The sequence below is a fragment of the Phycomyces blakesleeanus genome (assembly GCF_001638985.1).
Source record: "Phycomyces blakesleeanus NRRL 1555(-) unplaced genomic scaffold PHYBLscaffold_5, whole genome shotgun sequence".
NCBI lineage: Eukaryota > Fungi > Mucoromycota > Mucoromycetes > Mucorales > Phycomycetaceae > Phycomyces > Phycomyces blakesleeanus.
This window is the reverse complement of record NW_017265138.1, coordinates 982894-1001084: the sequence shown is the minus strand read 5'-3', so window position 1 is coordinate 1001084 and position 18191 is coordinate 982894. Positions and strand designations below refer to the sequence as shown.

The 18191-nt window shown below is 35.3% G+C and overlaps 7 protein-coding genes across 7 annotated transcripts; 4 read left to right on the top strand and 3 right to left on the bottom strand.

The window, feature by feature from the left end:
- Positions 1-1555: 1555 nt before the first annotated feature.
- PHYBLDRAFT_108945 (lambda repressor-like HTH type 3 transcription factor) lies at positions 1556-1987 on the top strand (the record flags this gene model as incomplete). The annotated part of the gene is made up of 3 exons (XM_018428079.1): positions 1556-1624; positions 1702-1808; positions 1873-1987. Coding segments are annotated over 3 exons (291 nt in total), but the record flags the coding sequence as incomplete, so codon positions are not given.
- Positions 1988-2107: 120 nt separating this feature from the next.
- Positions 2108-4092, bottom strand: PHYBLDRAFT_185857 (C2H2-type zinc finger transcription factor). The gene is made up of 8 exons (XM_018439160.1): positions 4017-4092; positions 3914-3967; positions 3707-3831; positions 3531-3602; positions 3039-3391; positions 2790-2906; positions 2569-2696; positions 2108-2486 (listed from the first exon to the last, which is right to left on the bottom strand). Exons 1-8 carry the CDS (start codon positions 4067-4069, stop codon positions 2399-2401), a joined length of 990 nt encoding a protein of 329 aa, XP_018294845.1. The 5' UTR covers positions 4070-4092; the 3' UTR covers positions 2108-2398.
- A 1158-nt stretch (positions 4093-5250) lies between these two features.
- On the top strand, positions 5251-6160 carry PHYBLDRAFT_158005 (hypothetical protein; the record flags this gene model as incomplete). The annotated part of the gene is made up of 2 exons (XM_018433714.1): positions 5251-5323; positions 5344-6160. A coding segment is annotated over exon 2 (184 nt), but the record flags the coding sequence as incomplete, so codon positions are not given.
- A 940-nt stretch (positions 6161-7100) lies between these two features.
- Positions 7101-8191, top strand: PHYBLDRAFT_185856 (hypothetical protein). Its single transcript, XM_018439159.1, has 4 exons — positions 7101-7161; positions 7252-7423; positions 7530-7715; positions 7974-8191. The coding sequence occupies exons 1-4, from the start codon at positions 7118-7120 to the stop codon at positions 8085-8087; spliced, it is 516 nt and encodes a 171-aa protein (XP_018294843.1). The 5' UTR covers positions 7101-7117; the 3' UTR covers positions 8088-8191.
- Positions 8192-8674: 483 nt separating this feature from the next.
- Positions 8675-10457, bottom strand: PHYBLDRAFT_165306 (hypothetical protein; the record flags this gene model as incomplete). Its single annotated transcript, XM_018435198.1, has 3 exons — positions 8675-9016; positions 9144-9906; positions 10066-10457. 3 exons carry the CDS (start codon positions 10455-10457, stop codon positions 8675-8677), a joined length of 1497 nt encoding a protein of 498 aa, XP_018294842.1.
- Positions 10458-12051: 1594 nt separating this feature from the next.
- On the bottom strand, positions 12052-13210 carry PHYBLDRAFT_142306 (hypothetical protein; the record flags this gene model as incomplete). The annotated part of the gene is made up of 4 exons (XM_018430779.1): positions 12052-12546; positions 12694-12743; positions 12832-12988; positions 13100-13210. The coding sequence occupies 4 exons, from the start codon at positions 13208-13210 to the stop codon at positions 12052-12054; spliced, it is 813 nt and encodes a 270-aa protein (XP_018294841.1).
- Positions 13211-13927: 717 nt separating this feature from the next.
- PHYBLDRAFT_108959 (glycosyltransferase family 2 protein) lies at positions 13928-17394 on the top strand (the record flags this gene model as incomplete). Its single annotated transcript, XM_018428082.1, has 8 exons — positions 13928-14539; positions 14825-15073; positions 15145-15198; positions 15318-16097; positions 16191-16357; positions 16449-16790; positions 16874-17042; positions 17149-17394. The coding sequence occupies 8 exons, from the start codon at positions 13928-13930 to the stop codon at positions 17392-17394; spliced, it is 2619 nt and encodes an 872-aa protein (XP_018294840.1).
- Positions 17395-18191: the final 797 nt, after the last annotated feature.

Genomic DNA, 18191 nt, shown 5'->3' with positions numbered 1-18191 from the left:
GAACCGAATTGAACTTAACTAAAATCAAATTGTAAGAGGGGTCACAGGCTTAATTGAGAGGATATACTTCAAGTCCGTTAGTCTTTGTGGTTCACAGCTTGTACTTTATTTATTTTTGTAACTCCACTTTTGTGCCCTGAATGTAACAGACAGAATATCATTTTCACAAAAATATCAGTACTCATAGTCATGGTCATAGCAATATTCATAATTATAACTTATTCATACTAGGCCTTTCAATAGAATCCCACTTTATTTCTTTAAATATTTATTTATTTATTAATTAGTAACAAAAATAAAAGGGGTGTTTATGGCTAGTAAGAAATAAAGTAAACTAATACATTTGCCTCTTTATTTATTCGCTATGCATTCTCTATTATATAATCATATATATTTATACAGCGAGAACTGTAACTAATATCACTTTACCAAAAAGTAATTCTACAGCAATATTAAAGTGTTAAATAAATGACATCAACTCTTTTTCTTTTTTAACAAAAATATCAATCGCTCTCTACTTCATTTCTTTTTTTTTAGGCCAAATCACACAACCTGATCAAGCAGTGCTATAAAGATGTTTGCTGTTACGGTACTAAAGCAAAATCCAATGTTTCTTAAACAAAACCTAAACCATAATTTAGGGAAATATATACTCTGGACAGCTAAGAAACATACATTGTGTACAAAAGCTAGAAAGAATGTCTAATAATCGTATTGATTTAGCTATCAATAATTGTAATACTCATCAATCAAAACCTACGGTTAGAAAGATTGAAGCATTGCAAGATGCTTATTGAAGAGAAACATTTTAAAAGATCACCGAGGCTTGTAATGCCATACCTGCTGAAAGTTTGTTCAACTTTATTGGTAAATCAAAATAGCAAAAAATTCATTAACTTGTTATCTTTATTATACATTGGATAAACCTACAGTTAACGAGCAATGCATAATAATACAGAATGGTTTATATTGATTATTTAGCTCTCATGCTTAATATCTTTAAAAGCCAATATACATACATATACATATATATCAAACATAAAGGACTTGTGTATAATTAAAATAACTCTGCGTTCATGAAGGTAAAGGGTCAAACCAGGGGAGTTTTCGAAAACCTGTCCCTAGATTTGCCTCTGAAATCGCCTCTAAAATTACCCTCAAAATCGCCCTTTGTTCCCATAGTGGTAGTTTAGACACCACTACTCACAATCATCTCTGCCCTGACCAAGTAACGTCATGCAAGCGGTCATTTAAAGACGCTTGGATTCCCCACATATTTTTTTTTCCATTTCTTTTTTCTTTCTCTTTTTCATTTTTCTTTTATTATTTACGATGAGCGTAAGTTGATTTTCTGTTGGCTGTGGCCCATTTGATCACTCAAAAGAAGAAGAAAAATACGCGTATTTCCATTCATATTCTTTACTAGTGTCATCCAAAACTTGCTTCTGTCAACAAGCGCATGTTTGCCGCAAAGGCAGAACGAAAGTTAAGGTAGGATGATAAAGTATGACAATCTAAACACTTTATACCTGACTTTTGATTTTTGTAAATTTACAGCTTTGAAGACATTGGAAAGAGAATTGGGCATGATGAGGTGTATGTGGCAGCAATGTTCTATGGACAGGTGGGTAGTGTGTTGTATTTACCTTGAAGAAAGAAAAAAAGAATACTCATCAAAGAAGGAGATGCCATAAAATCTAGACAAAGCCAAGTCAAGAAGAATTGGAAAAGCTGTCTAGTGTGTTAAATATTCCCACCAGTCACCTCAAAGAAGAGCTCGGTGATCAGTTCTTCCCTGACCGTGGAGGGTAATAATCATAATATTAAAAAAAAACATTAGCCTGCTTTTTGTGCTAATCAAATACATCACAGTTTGGTTGATCTACCACCATCAGATCCTACACTCTATCGCCTATTGGAAATCATAAAAGTTTATGGATATCCACTCAAGGCTATCATTCATGAAAAGGTCTGGCGATATATTTAAATGCTAAACAATAATAAGCTAATACAACTATATAGTTTGGTGATGGTATCATGTCAGCTATTGATTTTTCAGCGCATGTGGACAAGGTAAAGAAAGAAAAGAGGCACAAAACTTTGAAGTATTCAATTCAGTATCTAATCATTTAATAAATGAAACCCAAAATATATATATATTATATAGGTGCCACATCCTAAAGGAGACCGTGTCAAAATTACACTAGAAGGAAAATTTCTTTCTTTTGCCAAATGGTAAAATTGGCCAAAAACTCTATATCTTCATACTATTCTTATCAAGCCAATAAAAATCTGCACATTTCCTCACCTAAATACACGCCCACAAAAAACACAAAAGGTCTTTCTTTCTTCATTAGGCTGTATGTGGGTGTTATATATGTAGATAGATTTGTCTATTTCAAATATAGGTCAAGACAAGCGCAGAAGATGGAACCAACCCCAATTCTTTGAGTGATTTGTTGAGATCGTCAGTACCGAATGTTTTTCTATAGCACACACGATTTAGTACGGTACACATCAATTAATTGTAACCGATTATTAGCAGTTATATCCTTATCAATACTTTACCTGGGGAATGTGGTAGACAGTGTAAAGTTATTGACACATCCATTGGATTGAAGATAAGTTTGGACACTTGAAAGTGTGGCATCAGCAGGGAAGTTGCTTGTCAATGGAGAGATACCAGGCACACGAATCTAATTGTCCAAATAATCCCACAGTCAATCAATCAATACAATATATATACATATATTCCAAATTTAGTTGGCCTTATCTTTATTTTTTTATACCTGTAATCTAGCCTCTGTGTATTCTTTTTTGGCAGCTGGTGCAGACGCGGCTACTGGAGTAGCCACTTCTGGAGCGGCCACTGCTGGAATAGGTGTTCCATTCTTAGCAGCTTCTTTCTGTATCACATACCAAGTTAGTTGTCCGCTGCTCTTCATCAGCAATATGCTTAATTTACACACACGCATACACAGACTAGTATATATGTATATATGTATAAACTATATGTGATTTACAGGACTACAACTTGCCTTTGCAGCTCTGTCTCTCTTGTCAGCCTCAATCTGAGCCTTGATCTTGGCCAATGCCTTTTTGTCATCCTCCTTTTCTTTGCGCTTCAGATCAAAGGCCTTTTTGATTTCCTTGGCTTCCAATTGCTGTTTAACTTCACTCAAGTCCTGTCCAGCCTTGCGACGGATCTTTTCAGCCTGTTTACGCTCGGCTTCTTCTTCCTGTGCCTTTAATGCACGCTTCTCAGCCAGGCGAGCCTTTAACTCTGCCAATTTTTGCTTTTTTTCTTCCTCACTCAGAGGTGCAATGACTTCAGTACTCTCAGAGAAGTTTTGGTGCTGTGTTCTGATGGCGTGTCTCTCTGCAGCAGTAGCTAAAAGTAATAAGTCAAGTATTTAATATTCCAACAACCAAGCACACACACACAAATGTAATCTCTCCTTTGTCTTTTACTTTCTCACAAAGATACTTCTATATATGGTCTACAAAAAAAACGGAAACAAAGAACTTACAATCCCGGAATAACTTTTGGCAGTCATTACAAATCAAACTGTGAGCAGTCTGTTCACCATTAAAGATTTCACCTTTTTGTATGTCATATCATATCATATCATATCATGTTATGTCAGTATTATATACTCCCTATATAGTCGCATTATTGTAATGATTTTTGGTTGTGATAGGATACCTTCTTCATTCTCAGTAGGGGTATCGGTCGACGCGTCGGTAGTAGAAGTAGTGGTATTTAGTGATTGTCCAGTAGAGGATTCTTCAACGTCTGGCTCATCAGAAACTTCTGGATGTTCAAGAATCCTAAGTTTAAATGACATTCGATCAGTGAATGAGTGATTTTTTAGTGTTTTTTTTTAATATGAAAGGATAAAGGTATATTTACCAATCCATAGCAGGCTGAAGTCCAGCTCCTTTGGTTGCCTTCCAAGCTTTCTGCCTATGCTAGACATATTAGTCAAGATATATATATATAGGATAAAGCTTACACTTTTCCGCGGGAAAATCCCATGCTAACAAGAGTGTCGATATCAGTAGCCATGATTCTGTAATTGATGATATATGAATAAAATAGAGAAATAAAGAAAGAAAGAAAAGAGAGATAATGTAACTTGGTGCCTTGAAGACGTATACGTCTTTCACATATTATAAAAGAAGCGTCATGCAGACGTGACGGTACGTGACTGCCTGGTTGAAAGAGAGGATGTTTCAATTCATTTGAAGTGCTTTTTAGTTTTATGATAAAATAAAACATCAAGGAACCGTTTGTTTACTAGAGTACAGTACAGTATAAATAAAATATTGTAATTTCTATCAATAGAATGTTGGCCTTTAGTAAATTAAAAGTATTTACAGCGAATACTATTTATTAGAGTTAAAATTACTTTTTATTTAATCCAATAAAATCGTTTAAAATAGCAAAATTATACCATTTTTAGGTACATATTTCCCTTTTCATAACAAATTTGGATAATACAATTCGTTAGATCCCAGATTATTTTTGCATCTATGCCATTCACCAGTGTACGAGGGAATTGAGCCACGTCATATACGATTCCGATTGTTATTCAGCATCTGTTTTTTAATTATTTACTAAAATACCCTGCCAATTTTTATTTTTTTGTTAATGATTTGTTTTATTTTGGCTATATAGAATGAGCTTTATAAAGTATGTTCGTTTAGTACATACGTTTTTGTAACTAGAGTCCTTATTCTAGAAATTTTGTCAATTCCCTCGACAATTCCCTCGTACGCTGGTGAATGGCATAAATGCACGGTTTTATATTTGAATAGAGAGGGTGTCGAGTTATGATAATTTCAAGATGACTAAAAAATAGTTATTTGTAAAACCCAATCAAAGATAAGCATAAAACTCAGACACAGTTATGAATATTATAAGTTGAAAACATTGATACTAAGAAAATTAGAGGAAATAGACCTTAATAAACTTGACTATCCAAGGCTTATTTTATTAAGTAAGTATGAAGAAGAGGCTACTGGCTATCATAAATTTTGTTTTGAAGTGGGGAAAATAAGCTCAATTTTTACTAGAAATTTAGTGAGCATTTGAAGTCAAAAATCAGGGAATCCCTAACTTTTGGCTTCAAATGCTCACTAAATGGCCTCCACCATGAAATTTGCAAAACAAATATTGGAATTTAATTCGCCGCGTAAAATATTTTTTGCAAGCATTTGCAATTCAGACTCGAAGACACCCTCTCTAATTTTATAGTTTTTATTGATCAAAATAATAGAAGTTGAATATAAAGAAGTATGGAAAGAAGAAGTACTATTTTTTATGATATTTTGTAACAGTTTAAGCTATAAAGTTACTAAATAATATACATATATCTATTTCTATGTAATACTTTTTACATTTTTTATCTAAAAAAAGGCTATTCTCTAAGTACTATGATATTGATGAAGATATGTATATTGCTTAATTAATTCTTTTTATCAAAGAGTATAAACCTACTTTGTGTTAACATTGTCATGTCTGATTCCTACTTTTGAAAAACAAGAAGACAGATTCCCTGCGATTCTCTAAATCTACCGAGATTTCTAATGAGCATGCGAGCAATCTTGACAACCAAACTGTACATGATGTAGATATTTTTCTGTCAATTCTTCTCAAGCTACTTTCTTTTGTCAACTTTGCTGATTCGTATTTTATTAATACTAACCTTGATAGCTATTAAGTATTTTTTAAAGACATTTAATAATTCTAGACCTTGTGAAAAAAAAAATAGAAACAAGTCCTTTTTAGATGTACCGATCTAAATTGTTTGGAGAACATGGACGGGTCAGAGGTTATGCATCGTTTGTGGAATCGGGATCTTGCTGCTGTCCTGAACTTCCGACATATACTTAACAATCTGAGATATGATGAGACTATACCTGTAAGGTTCACCCGCGTCATTCGGATTGGACGTATCAGAAGACAAGCAGAAGAAGATCTCCAGGAGGGTCGTCGTTTGAGACAAAGACTGACTAGAATTCAAGGAAAATAAAAAATTTCGTCCTGGTTACCGCCTAGGACCCACCCAAGCTACCGCTTGTAAGCCATTAGATTTGAATAACTTGGTATTTAGTTTTGTAATGGGTTGAAAAAGCTAAGAAAAAGATGTTTTGCTTTGACTGCAAAAAAACATGGTGGAGTAGAAATTGGTGCTTAATTAAAACTAAACTACAATACACTTTAAACCTCGAAAAACTTGCAACAATTCACTAAAATCGCCTATTTTTTTTCTATAGGGTATATATTAACTGACATAAAATCCAACCAATTGATTCTATATGCAAACCTTAAATAAATAAATAAATGAAAATTATATGAAAATGAATTTATTTTATAGATACTTTAAAGAAAGAGAAAGTTAATATTCAAACAAATTATAAACTCTGGTGGTTTTTCGATCTTGTCTTGTTTTATGCAAAGTTCAAAAGAAACTTGCATAGAATAATTTAATCAAAATATAGCCCTATCTCTTCCCTTCAATGCACTAATATCCCAAAAAAAAGCGATTAACAAACCGATATATGTGCACAGGGAATTCCATTTAATCCAACTATGTAGAAAATTGGAGTACAGGATATGTTTTGTATGTAAAATGACACACAATTTGAAAAAAATAACAACAAAGAAGAAGAAGAAGAAGAAGAATAAGGTGGTTATTTTCTTTATTTTCTACAAATCGGTTGATGAATAATACAGACGATAATTCGTACAAGAAAGAGCAAAGGGAGGAGGGGCATGTGTACTATAGTTTTGAAAGCAAACAAAAGAATAAGAATATCTTGGTTATATACAAATATGTATGTGCGCTTAAATAGAATTAACCTTTGACATTTATTTAAAATATGTATAATTACATACAAACACTTTCTATGCATGCAGTATATTTCCTAATGACTTTTTGACGTCACATAAATAAATCGTTCCCTTTTTTATTTTTTTATTAAATGAAGTAACAAATGAATGAATGAATGAATAAATGAATTAGAGATTTTTTAATCAATTAATCAATTATTATTTTAAAGCACCCTCTCTCTCTATTACTTCATCCCCTCTGAATCCAACATTCTCATCATGCAATCTAATAATTCAAGGCTTCTTATAATCTTCCTGATAACGTATGCTAATGGAATCTTGATTGAGAGAATTAGCAGTAGTAATAAGAATAAACATAAACAAAAACAAAAAAAAACTAATAGTCTATCTAGGTTATTCTTAGTACCATCCCATGCCTTTGAACGACGAGCTCCACCTCCTGAAGAACATGGGTCATCTACCCAAAATCTCGGGGACTATACACATTCTCATGAAGATGTAAAGACTCCAACGTATAGCTGCATTTCTACTGGTGATTGTGATGTGTGTACCTCTTTAGAAAAGGTAATTTGTATATATATATGTTCTCTTGGGTTGGTTAAGAATAAATAATTATACTCACTATACTATACTATACTATACATAATAAAATCCCAAATCCCAAAAAAAGAAAACGATTCCCTATTGTGCAGAATTTGGTAATAAAGAGCCAGTGCGGTGTGAGTGGAATGACCCCGATTTAGCCGACCGCAAGAATCAGACGACTTTCTATGACTATGATGCTATTTCACTGCCGTCTTTCCGTAGTTGTCCACGAGTCAAACGCATTGTACGTTGGCAGCTTATCCAATTCGAGGTAATTTTTTTTTCTTTTTGGCTTGTTTTGCTTTTGAAAATAACAATAAGTAGCATTAAGAATAAAACCAAAATAATAGTAAGAATAGAATAATAAGAATAATTGTGTATTTGTGGGGGTTTAATACTGCCATTGTTTGGGGGAAGTGTGAGATTTGAAAAAAAAAGAAAAAAAGAAAACTAAATTTTATGAATGAATCCCCCCTTTTTTTTATATTGTACAATATAATATATTATTTTGAAACAAACAAAAAAAAAGAGTATAAATCTTGTGGTAGCTGTTGTCTCAATTATATTGGTTATTTGGCGACAACGTAAATTGGCACGCGAGCAATACCTTCGGTTGGCGCATAGGATTGGTGTTACGGTTTGAATGATCTGTAAATAACACAGTACAACATAGTAAATAGTACATAATACAGTATATATATATATATATATATATCTGTTAAGTCTTTTATTTTATTTTCAAGTAATAAAAAATAATAAAAAAAATAAAGAGGGGAAGACAGTTGAATATGAAGGAGGAGATATAGGGTAGTATAATAATAATATTCTTTATTAAGCCTTTATATATATGAGAACGATATATATAAGAAGAAGAAGAGAGAGAAAGAGAAATTCTAAAAAAGATCAATCTTTGGTGGATATATGCAAGGGATCAGAGGGAGAGGATATAAAATCAAAAGAAAGCGAGAGATAAAGGGGAAGGCTATAGCTAGACAGATATATAGTAGATATAGAAAGGAGGTAGTTTGAGTGAGGGATGTGGTAATAATAAAAGAAGAAGAGGAAGAAAACAAGTAGTATGTACAAATGTGTGGAGACTTTTCTTTCTTTCCTCTTCTTCTTTTTGTGTTGAATATTATAAGACCAAGAGCGCATCTATCGATCAATGTTCTGTAGTGTAGTGTAGTGTAGTGTAGTGTAATGTAAAGACATCTTGTTGACTTGACTTGTTTATCTGGTGTCGTGGATAGTGGTGAAATCATTGATTGTTTTGAGAATCTTGTCTTCCCAGCTAGAATAGAATAGGAATGATGCGTGCTCGAGGTCTTTCATGACAACCGAGTCGATTCCATGATGGGTTAGGTAGCGGTCGACCCGCAAAGAGTCAACTATGCTGTCGTTTTCGGAAAGAAAGATCTTTGTGTTTCGTGGCAACTGGGTAGTCATGGCTGCCATGTTTGGGTTATGAGAGACTTTGGGCGTCACGTAAAGAGCTGTTTGGAACCAGTGGAAATGACGTGAGATATAGTACGAAATATAGAGTTCAGATGAAGCAAAATATTTAATGATACACTAAAGATACAAAAAAAAATCATCTTGTTAGCATCAATTTTTTTTATATATATAAAATTTTATATATAAAATTTTCTTCCCCCAAAAAAATTATATATAATAAGAGCCGCGGGTTGAGATCCTTTACCTGTCCAGCCGTGGTCGGTAAGCGGTAGACAAAATTGCCACATACATCTCTGTAGTGCAACATAAAGCAGATGGCATCAAGCATAACGACGCCAGAAATACAGCGAGGGATGAGTTTGAGTGACCAGGAAGTCACGGCTGTTCCGAGTGAATGAGCCACAAAGACAGCATCCTGGAAATGGTGTCGGTGCAACATACGCTCAATGTCGCGCACGGTCTCTTGCATCGTTGGTACATCTTCGGTGCAACGCATTGCCACGTATGGAAGCTCGACACAGAATACCGGACAGTCTAAGGTCAAGAGGGCATAGATAAACTTGCAGTAGCACATCAGACCAGCGCCCAATCCGTGTATAAACACAACGGGCTTCTTGTTCTGGCGATCGCCATCCCGGAACCAGTACGACACTCTTTCGGGAATAATTGTGAGACGGTTAATTGAGCGCCAGGACTCCTGAGGTTCTAGGAACGTTGTGAGAGTAGACTGTGTCTCAGGGCCATACTTTGACATTCCCCACATTTGCAACACAAAGCCAAATGCGTGTGTAAGGAGCATGACGAAGAGGTAGAAGAACAGAGGGCGATAGTAGGCTATTACGGGATCCAGACTGAGCCGGAATGACTGGACATCCTCGTCGTAGCCTGGCTTGAGCTTAATGTTGAATTTGGCCTGTAAGCCATCGATCATGCCATAGAGTTCGTCAGTCAGGGCAGCGTCTTCCAAGATGTGTTCAAGAGGACTAGAGAAGAATCCCCATGCGATCCTATTGAACAGAAAATTTAATTATATTATATTTGTTTGTTTGTTTATTTGTTTACATTTTTTATATTAGGGAGTTGTATGTATGTGCGTATATTTACATGTACATATATTTACATATTTATTTATTTATTTATCTGATTATCTATCTGAAGAGACTTACCATTCCGCAAGGTTGTCTCGACAGATATCCATTAGCGGTGGTCGCACAGAAGGGTTGTTGCGATGCATAAACCAGCCAGGTAAGAACTCCCGGACATCTTCAACATTTTCTAGACAGTTGTAGTAGAGTATGCTTCGTTCTTTGGCGCTTGGGAAGACGGGTGGGAGTGACTGTTGCATACGGTTGTGTGTGATTTGGAAATAAACATAGAAAATAAGCTCAGCTCCAAGCCAGTAGTGAAGCAAGAGGTCGACAGAAGGGTGTAGGACTAGTAGAAGTGACTCTGTGGCTATGTAGTAGACATAGTGTAGAAATGCTGCTGGAGCAATGGCCGTCTGAGCAAGGGCGGCAAAGTAGATGGCGCTTCTGGTAAGGGTTGTATCTGGTACCATTAAAGAAATTAAATAAAATTAAATAAAATAAAATAAAATAAAAAATAAATAAAAATTATGATAAGAATAAGAAACAGAACAAGCAGCAAATTGTGTTATATAGACAATGACAAGGGAGAAAAGAATTAACCGATTCCCCTTTTCACATGGCACTGTTTTTTTAGGATTGAATCGGAGTCATGCCGTTGTAGGAGTAAGACAAGTGACAGGTAAAATGGTCTTTGTTCAGATCATGCTTGGGCTGAGCTAGATTTTATTTTATTTTATTTTTTTGTATTATAAATTATTTTTTCTCCTATAAAGATCATACCCATATAATTATAATTGTATAGTAAAAATCAAGAAGATCCTTCTTGTCACATACCACAACAACAAGCAGCCATACACATAGTTCATAAAGGAGTAAGACCAAAATAGAAGAATAAGAAAGACACAAATATATATTCTGTGGTTGATTACTGATAGCGTCATTATCTATAGTGTAGTACATGTTTTTCTTTTGTTATATGAGTGTCACCAAGTCAATAGTATAGAGCCTGAAGATTAGTAGTTCAATATAACGTACAATAATAATTCGGCATTTTGTTGCATTCTCAAAGATAAATTCAATATATATATATATTTGCATTCACATGGAAAGCATAGCCAACCCTTGTGCTTGGTAAAACAATACAAGATAATCAAAAGCCCTATAGCCCTATAGCCTCATCTTTACCTTTATTTTTCTCTTTTTCTTAATGATTTATTTATATATTGTATAAATAAATTAAAGAAGTTGTATTTAGTATTCTTATTATACTTTAGCCCATTGATCAATCAGTCAATCAGTCAATCAATTGATCAATTGATTTTTACTATTAAATATATGGCTTATTTGATCAAACTCATCATATATATATAAACAAATATACTATATACTACATGCGATAGACTACAGACTACATATATGTATGTATGTATATGTATCTTTACATACATACATAGATGCAATCCCTGGACTATACAATAGATAGTCTTTTTTGACCCCTCCTTTTTTTTGCACTTTCTTGCTTGCTTTCTTTCTGCAATAATTTATCAGAATCAAAACCAAAACCAAAATCAAAATCAAAATTATGATATAAAAGATCGCTTGGATTCTAGAATATTTGGGGAAAACTAAATTTCCGGTCATCTTGTAATCTTCAAAGGAGTCCAAGTTGATTCCTTTCTAGATCTTAACCTCGAGGGCTCCCCAACCAAAAACAAAATGTTAATAGAGAATATTATTTATATACAATTCCAACACTAGCAAAAAAATGTTTATGGTAATTATGCTTGTAATTATGGTTACAGTTATGCTTATGATGACGATGAAGATGACGGATACTAATATCCTTCTTATGCCTCTTCTGCTTCTTCTTGGTGTTGTTGGAACCAATAGCCCCCATAAAAAGAAACATTTAGAAAAAGAAAAAAAAAGAGAAAAGAATGTATATCTGTAAAAGAAAAGAAAAGAAAAAAAAAGTAAGATGAACTCTGCATATTTGCATACACCTGCATCTATATATCTATCTCTGTATCTCTGTATCTATCTATCTATGTATTGTGTACTAGATTAAGCAGTGTAGATATCCCCATCAACAGTCCACCTTGAACTGAGGAACTTTGGTTTCAAGTGGTCCAGAAAATGTTGGCGCCATTGTTTTACAAACTCTTCAAGGTCTGGCCATCGTCCTCTGTCGTTTGTGTTTTGCATCAATTGTCCGACAACACATTCTCCGTGTTCAACAAAATCAGGGCCTTGGAAAGTATCCTTGAGCTCAGAGCACTTGCTAAGGATATCTGTCCATTTAAGATCTGTCCAGCCTTCCCCTTTTGCAAACGAGTCCACGGTCGTTGTAAGCTCTTCTATTCTGGACTGAGGGATCTTTTCAGGTGCACGGAGAAGGGCGGCTGCAGCCTTACGGGCAGCTCGGTAGTCTGGTCTCTGAATCCATCCCTTTCCCTCTAGTGCAATATCATACTTTTTGACCAATTGTTTCTTGAGTTTCAGAGCATGTCCTTCATAACCATCGTGGCATATCTTGCACAGAAGCAATAGATCCCTACTCTTAATCACCAGAATTAATATTAGTATTAACATTAACATTAACATTAAACAAACAAACAAATAACAAACAAACAGGCAAGCAGATTATAACAATGAAATTGACATTAACAGGATAATTTATAACACTGAAAACGACCACTCACTTACTGATTTTGATTTAATTACTAATGGCATCCAACGTCTATACATGTCTGGCACTATTCAACACCAAACATTATAATCTTATTACATCATACTTGAACCTCTTTTTATTTTATTACTTGCCTACATGATGAACTGTCAAACCATCTCTTGCATCACATGAAACACAACTATTGACTCGATCCTCAACCATATAGTCATCAGCCGAATGACCTTGGCCTTTTGCCTCAAAGGTCAATTGGATCGCCTTTGCATGACTCGAATGAGGATTTGCCAATTTACGACTCATGTACCATTGAGCCTTTTTACTAAACAATATTATTAAAGCAAATAAATAATTATACTGGTGTTGTCTTGACTGATTCATTATTCAGACTAATTAATCGGTTTGAATAATTATTTATCTATATACTTGCGCATTGCAGCGGAACATTAGTTTGTCATTGATTGAATAGACCTTCCAGTTTTCATAGACTTCATTAGTCTTTCGACTCGGCATGACAACCACTTTTTCAGCTGGCATGTCTTTTATATTTTATGTTTGATGTTTAGTATTGTTCTTTATATGTATATCTGTGTATACAACTGTCTTTATTTTATTTTTATTTAAAAGAGGAGAGAGTGAAAACAATGATGTTCAAAATTGGCCAAAAACAATGCTACGAAAGGCAATTTATTATTATGATTATTATGTTTTTTTTATATAAAAATAAAAAAGACTTGGATCATAAACTCAGCAAAAAAAGTAACTAAAAAAGATGATGAAAAGTGTATTAAATAGGATACAACAACAACAACGACAAGTACAAGTACAAGTACAAGAGCAAGTACAAGAACAAGAAGAGCAGGTTAGAGCCCTTTTTTTATTTTTTACCTCTTGTTCCTGCTCTTGCTCTTGCTCTTGCTCTTATTCAACACACACACACACATATATATCATATATATATATATATATACATTTGCCACTCTTAATTGCTTAATTATTATTTAAATTTTTTCTTTTTCATTGGATTCAGTAAATACAAGCCTATTTTGCTTAATTCGTCGATACTCTTCTTTAAAGAACCAAATGGCACAGTCAAACGGATCTCAAGGCATTCTAGAGGGATGGATGGGAATGCTTTTTGGGAAGAACTCTAGTAGTCCTCCAACAAACGAAGAACGCAGTCTGATCCAACAGATTTACAACCAACGCCACTCAAATACATCTTCTCCACTACTACATCCCCAAACACGATCAATGACCCTGAAGAATGGCTCTCCTTCAGGTGTCAACAGCACAGACCCTGGAGATCGCCATCCTCCGATTCATTCTTCATCCTCTAATTCTCCCCTGCCACAGCCACAGCCACATCCTCATCCTAATCCTCATACACACTTACAGCCGCAGCCGCAGCCGCAGCACCAACAGCAGCCAGCTCGCTCGACATCCCGTAACCTCTTCTCGTCCCGAATACCATACTTTTCAGCCCCAATTGCTGCTAGCCACACACCACGGCCGACCGATGAATCGCTTGGTCTACAGAATCCTGGCCGTGCCTCTGTCACGACCCTGGTAGAGTCTTCACCTCAACATCAACAGCAGACCCTTAAATCTCATCCAGTAACAGTCCCTAAATCCCGTCGTTACGCCACTCGACGTATCCAGCTCACCCGTGGAAACCTTGTCCTGGACTGCCCAGTCCCTGATCGGCTACTCAAGGCAGTCGCGCGCAAGGAAGAGGAATTTAGTACCATGCGATATACAGCCGCCACATGCGAGCCTGACGATTTCCAATCCCGAGGATACACCCTTCGACCACAGCTTTACAATAGACAGACCGAACTGTTTATTGTGATGACAATGTACAATGTAATGTAATATAACATAACATAACATAACATAACATAATATAATATAATGATTTATTTGTTTGTTTGTTTATTTAATTATTTAATTTAACTTATTTATAAGCATTATTGTTGTTAGTTACCTAGTTACCTAGTTACTTAGTTACCTAGTTACCCAGTTACTTCGTTAGTTACTTGGTTACTTGGTCAGTTTCTTGATTAGCTTTTATTCTTTGTTTAAAGGATTTCATTAATTATTTCTTTATTTGATAATACATTTATGCGCGAGACTCATTTAAGAACTTAGGAAGATGAAATCTTATTCACACGTACTATGCACGGAGTTATGAAGAACATTGCACATCTCTGTAGTCTGCAAAACTCTTCAATGTGGGGACCTGACGGCTGGAAAAAGGTGGTGGTCTCGATTGTGGCAGACGGCCGAAAGATCATCAATAAGCGTGTGCTGAGTGTATTGGCATCCATGGGGGTCTATCAGTCAGGCATTGCAAAGAACATGGTTGATAATAAGCATGTAACTGCACACATATATGAGGTACACAACTGCACACATGTACATATAATACAAACAAGAAGCTGTGTACATATGACTTTATTTCTTGTTAGTTTACCACACAAATATCCATCGATCCAGAGCTTAAACTAAAAGGCATCGACAAGGTGCGTTGTACCTGCAGCTATGATTAATTAAACCTTGATTGGTAGCTTATCATTAATATCTGTTTATCCGTCTATATGTCTATCTCTATATTTATTCATTTATTTATTTATTTTGATAGGGCATTGTGCCTGTACAGATTATGTTTTGCCTCAAGGAAAAAAATGCCAAAAAGATTAATTCCCATCGATGGTTTTTTAGCGCGTTTGGGCCACTTTTGCAACCCAACATCTGTGTCTTACTGGATGTCGGAACCCGTCCTGGATACTCGAGTATCTACCAACTCTGGAAGACTTTTGATCGAAACCCCAATGTCGGGGGTGCCTGTGGGGAGATTCGAGCCATGCTTGGTCCCGTGTTCTCATATCTCTTGAATCCTTTGGTCGCCGCACAGAACTTTGAGTACAAGATGTCCAACATTCTTGATAAACCCCTTGAGAGTGTATTTGGATATATCTCTGTCTTACCAGGTGCCTTTTCGGCCTACCGATACCAGGCTCTTCTCAATGACATCAATGGTCACGGCCCGCTCGAAAAATATTTCAAGGGCGAAAACTTGGGCTCGCAAGACGGTGCTGATGAGAAGTCGGGACTGTTTGAGGCCAATATGTATCTGGCAGAAGACCGTATCCTGTGCTTTGAACTAGTGGCCAAAAGAAACGAACGCTGGCTGTTGCACTACTGTAACAGTGCGTTTGCTGAAACTGACGTACCAGACCAATTGGCAGAGTTTATTTCACAGCGACGCCGGTGGCTCAACGGAAGTTTCTTTGCCGGTGTTTATGGTCTCTGGCATTTCAAATCAATCTGGACCAGCCGCCATTCATTCACCCGTGTATTTCTCTTGTCCATAGAGGGAATCTATAATGTCATAAACCTGATTTTTAGTTGGCTAACCATTGTAAGCATCAGCCAAAGTATTAGAAAAATATTAATCAATCGACCAATCAATCAAAAACATGAACTAAAAATATAATTGTTATCGTTTTAATAGGGCAATTTCTATATCACATTCTACTTTATCACAAAGAGTCTAGCCAACCCTGATGTGGATCCATTCGGTCAAGGTTGGGGAGCAAGGATCTTTGACATGCTCCGATACTTTTACATGTTTTTGATATTTTTGCTCTTCATTTGCTCAATGGGAAATAGACCCCAAGGGTACGTTATATATATATATATAGTGTGTATTACACCCCAGAATGATCTAGTAATAGAGTTATTGACTATCAATTTGTCTTTTTTTTTATAGTTCAAAATGGCTGTTTGTTGGATCCTTGATTGCGTTCTCGGTGATAATGTGCTACATGATGTTTGCTTCATCGTGGGTCATCTACAAGGGTATTCAGAATGCTTCCGAGACAATCGGTTGGACAAACAGCCTGAATACTAATGTGGGGTTGGTGTTTGAGAACACTGGTCTAAGAAACATGATTGTGTCTCTGGCTGCCACTTATGGACTCTACTTTGTATCGAGTCTGTTGTACGGACAGCCTTGGCACATGTTTACCAGCTTCTTGCCATATCTGCTCCTACTACCTGGTTATGTCAACATTCTAAACATCTATGCATTTTGTAATACCCATGATGTCAGGTATTTCAACAAGAAAAAGAAAAGTCTAATCGAACAAGCCAATTGACTCTTTATTGCCATCATTTTCTTAATAATGATAATAGTTGGGGAACAAAGGGGGATAATAGTGTAGCTAAAGATCTGGGTGTGGTCAAGGTCTCGGACAACAAACAACAAACAGTCGAGGTTGAGCTACCTGCCGAACAACGCGACGTTAATATTGAATTTGAAGAAGCACTATTGACACTGGATGCCAAAGTACCAATTGAAAAGGTAATCATCAAAATAAATAAAATAAAAGATAAGATAAAACCAGGTTGTATTTGCTTAGTATTCCGATAAGAACAAATCCATAAACTCTAAAATAAAATCTATCTAGGGATCCGGGAATAAGAGCAAGGAAGACTACCACCGATCATTTAGAACACACCTTGTGTTGGCTTGGATAGCATCCAATGCGCTTTTGGTGGCATTCGTTACATCGACGCCGTTTAGTACGATATATGTGGAGTCGGTAGGAACTACTTATATGTCGGTGATCTTGTGGGTGAATGCTGGTTTGTCAGCCTTTAGATTTATTGGATCAATGATGTATCTTGTTCTTCGATTATTTACATCAACCTAGATTCCATACTCTCACTATTTCTCATATACACAATATACATAGTTGCATGCATAGATCTATATACACACACACAATTATATTTAAATATAAAGGTCTGTTTATTTAATAATAATAATAATAATTTTGTTTCTAGAAAACAGGGATAAAAAAAAATATGGATATAGAGACGTATATAGAGAGGGGAGACAAAGAGAAATAGCATTAGTAATAGCAATAGTAGAGGCCAAAGACCAAAAGGGTGGGAGGGGCAAGGGGAGCTGATTTACCTTATAGGATAACCACAAAAACTACAAGGCAAAAAGACAAAATGCAAGACAAAGATCTACAATATTACAGTGGAGATACTTTCCCCTTTAGAAATATCCCATCTTATTTGATTCGATTTGGATTGAAATCAATATATGATTGATAAAGAAGCTTTTCTGGTTTACAAGAAGTATGTTTATCCAGCAAAATGTCTCGCAAGTCAACCCAATGTTATTTGGTATTGGATAAGATCTTTCGTATCTTTTTGACCAAATAAAAAAGAGTTAATTAATTAATTAATAAATAAATAACCTTATCAAAGGGATTTTTTTTAGGATTATTAATTTAACTTGATATTAAATCGATTACGAAAACCACTGCCACTAATATCAATATTCCTTATTTCTTTGTTAATTTTGATTATCCTTGTAGTCAGTGGCCATCAAAATAGGTCTTTTTATTATTCTTTTGGCTTCTTTTAATTGGTTAACTTTCAACACCGGAGTCTGTGTATGCACATAATACTATTTTTGATGAGTATATAAAATAAC

Excerpts from the sequence above, each read along its gene's own strand:
- PHYBLDRAFT_185856 (XM_018439159.1), top strand. The coding sequence starts at position 7,118 with ATGCAATCTAATAATTCAAGGCTTCTTATAATCTTCCTGATAAC. Across the intron at positions 7,162-7,251 it reads CTTATAATCTTCCTGATAAC|GTTATTCTTAGTACCATCCC; the intron begins GTATGCTAATGG and ends TAGTCTATCTAG. Across the intron at positions 7,716-7,973 it reads GGCAGCTTATCCAATTCGAG|AGTATAAATCTTGTGGTAGC; the intron begins GTAATTTTTTTT and ends ACAAAAAAAAAG.
- PHYBLDRAFT_185857 (XM_018439160.1), bottom strand. The coding sequence starts at position 4,069 with ATGGCTACTGATATCGACACTCTTGTTAGCATGGGATTTTCCCGCGGA. Across the intron at positions 2,697-2,789 it reads ACACAGAGGCTAGATTACAG|ATTCGTGTGCCTGGTATCTC; the intron begins GTATAAAAAAAT and ends TTGGACAATTAG. Across the intron at positions 2,487-2,568 it reads CTGTCTACCACATTCCCCAG|AAAAACATTCGGTACTGACG; the intron begins GTAAAGTATTGA and ends TGTGTGCTATAG.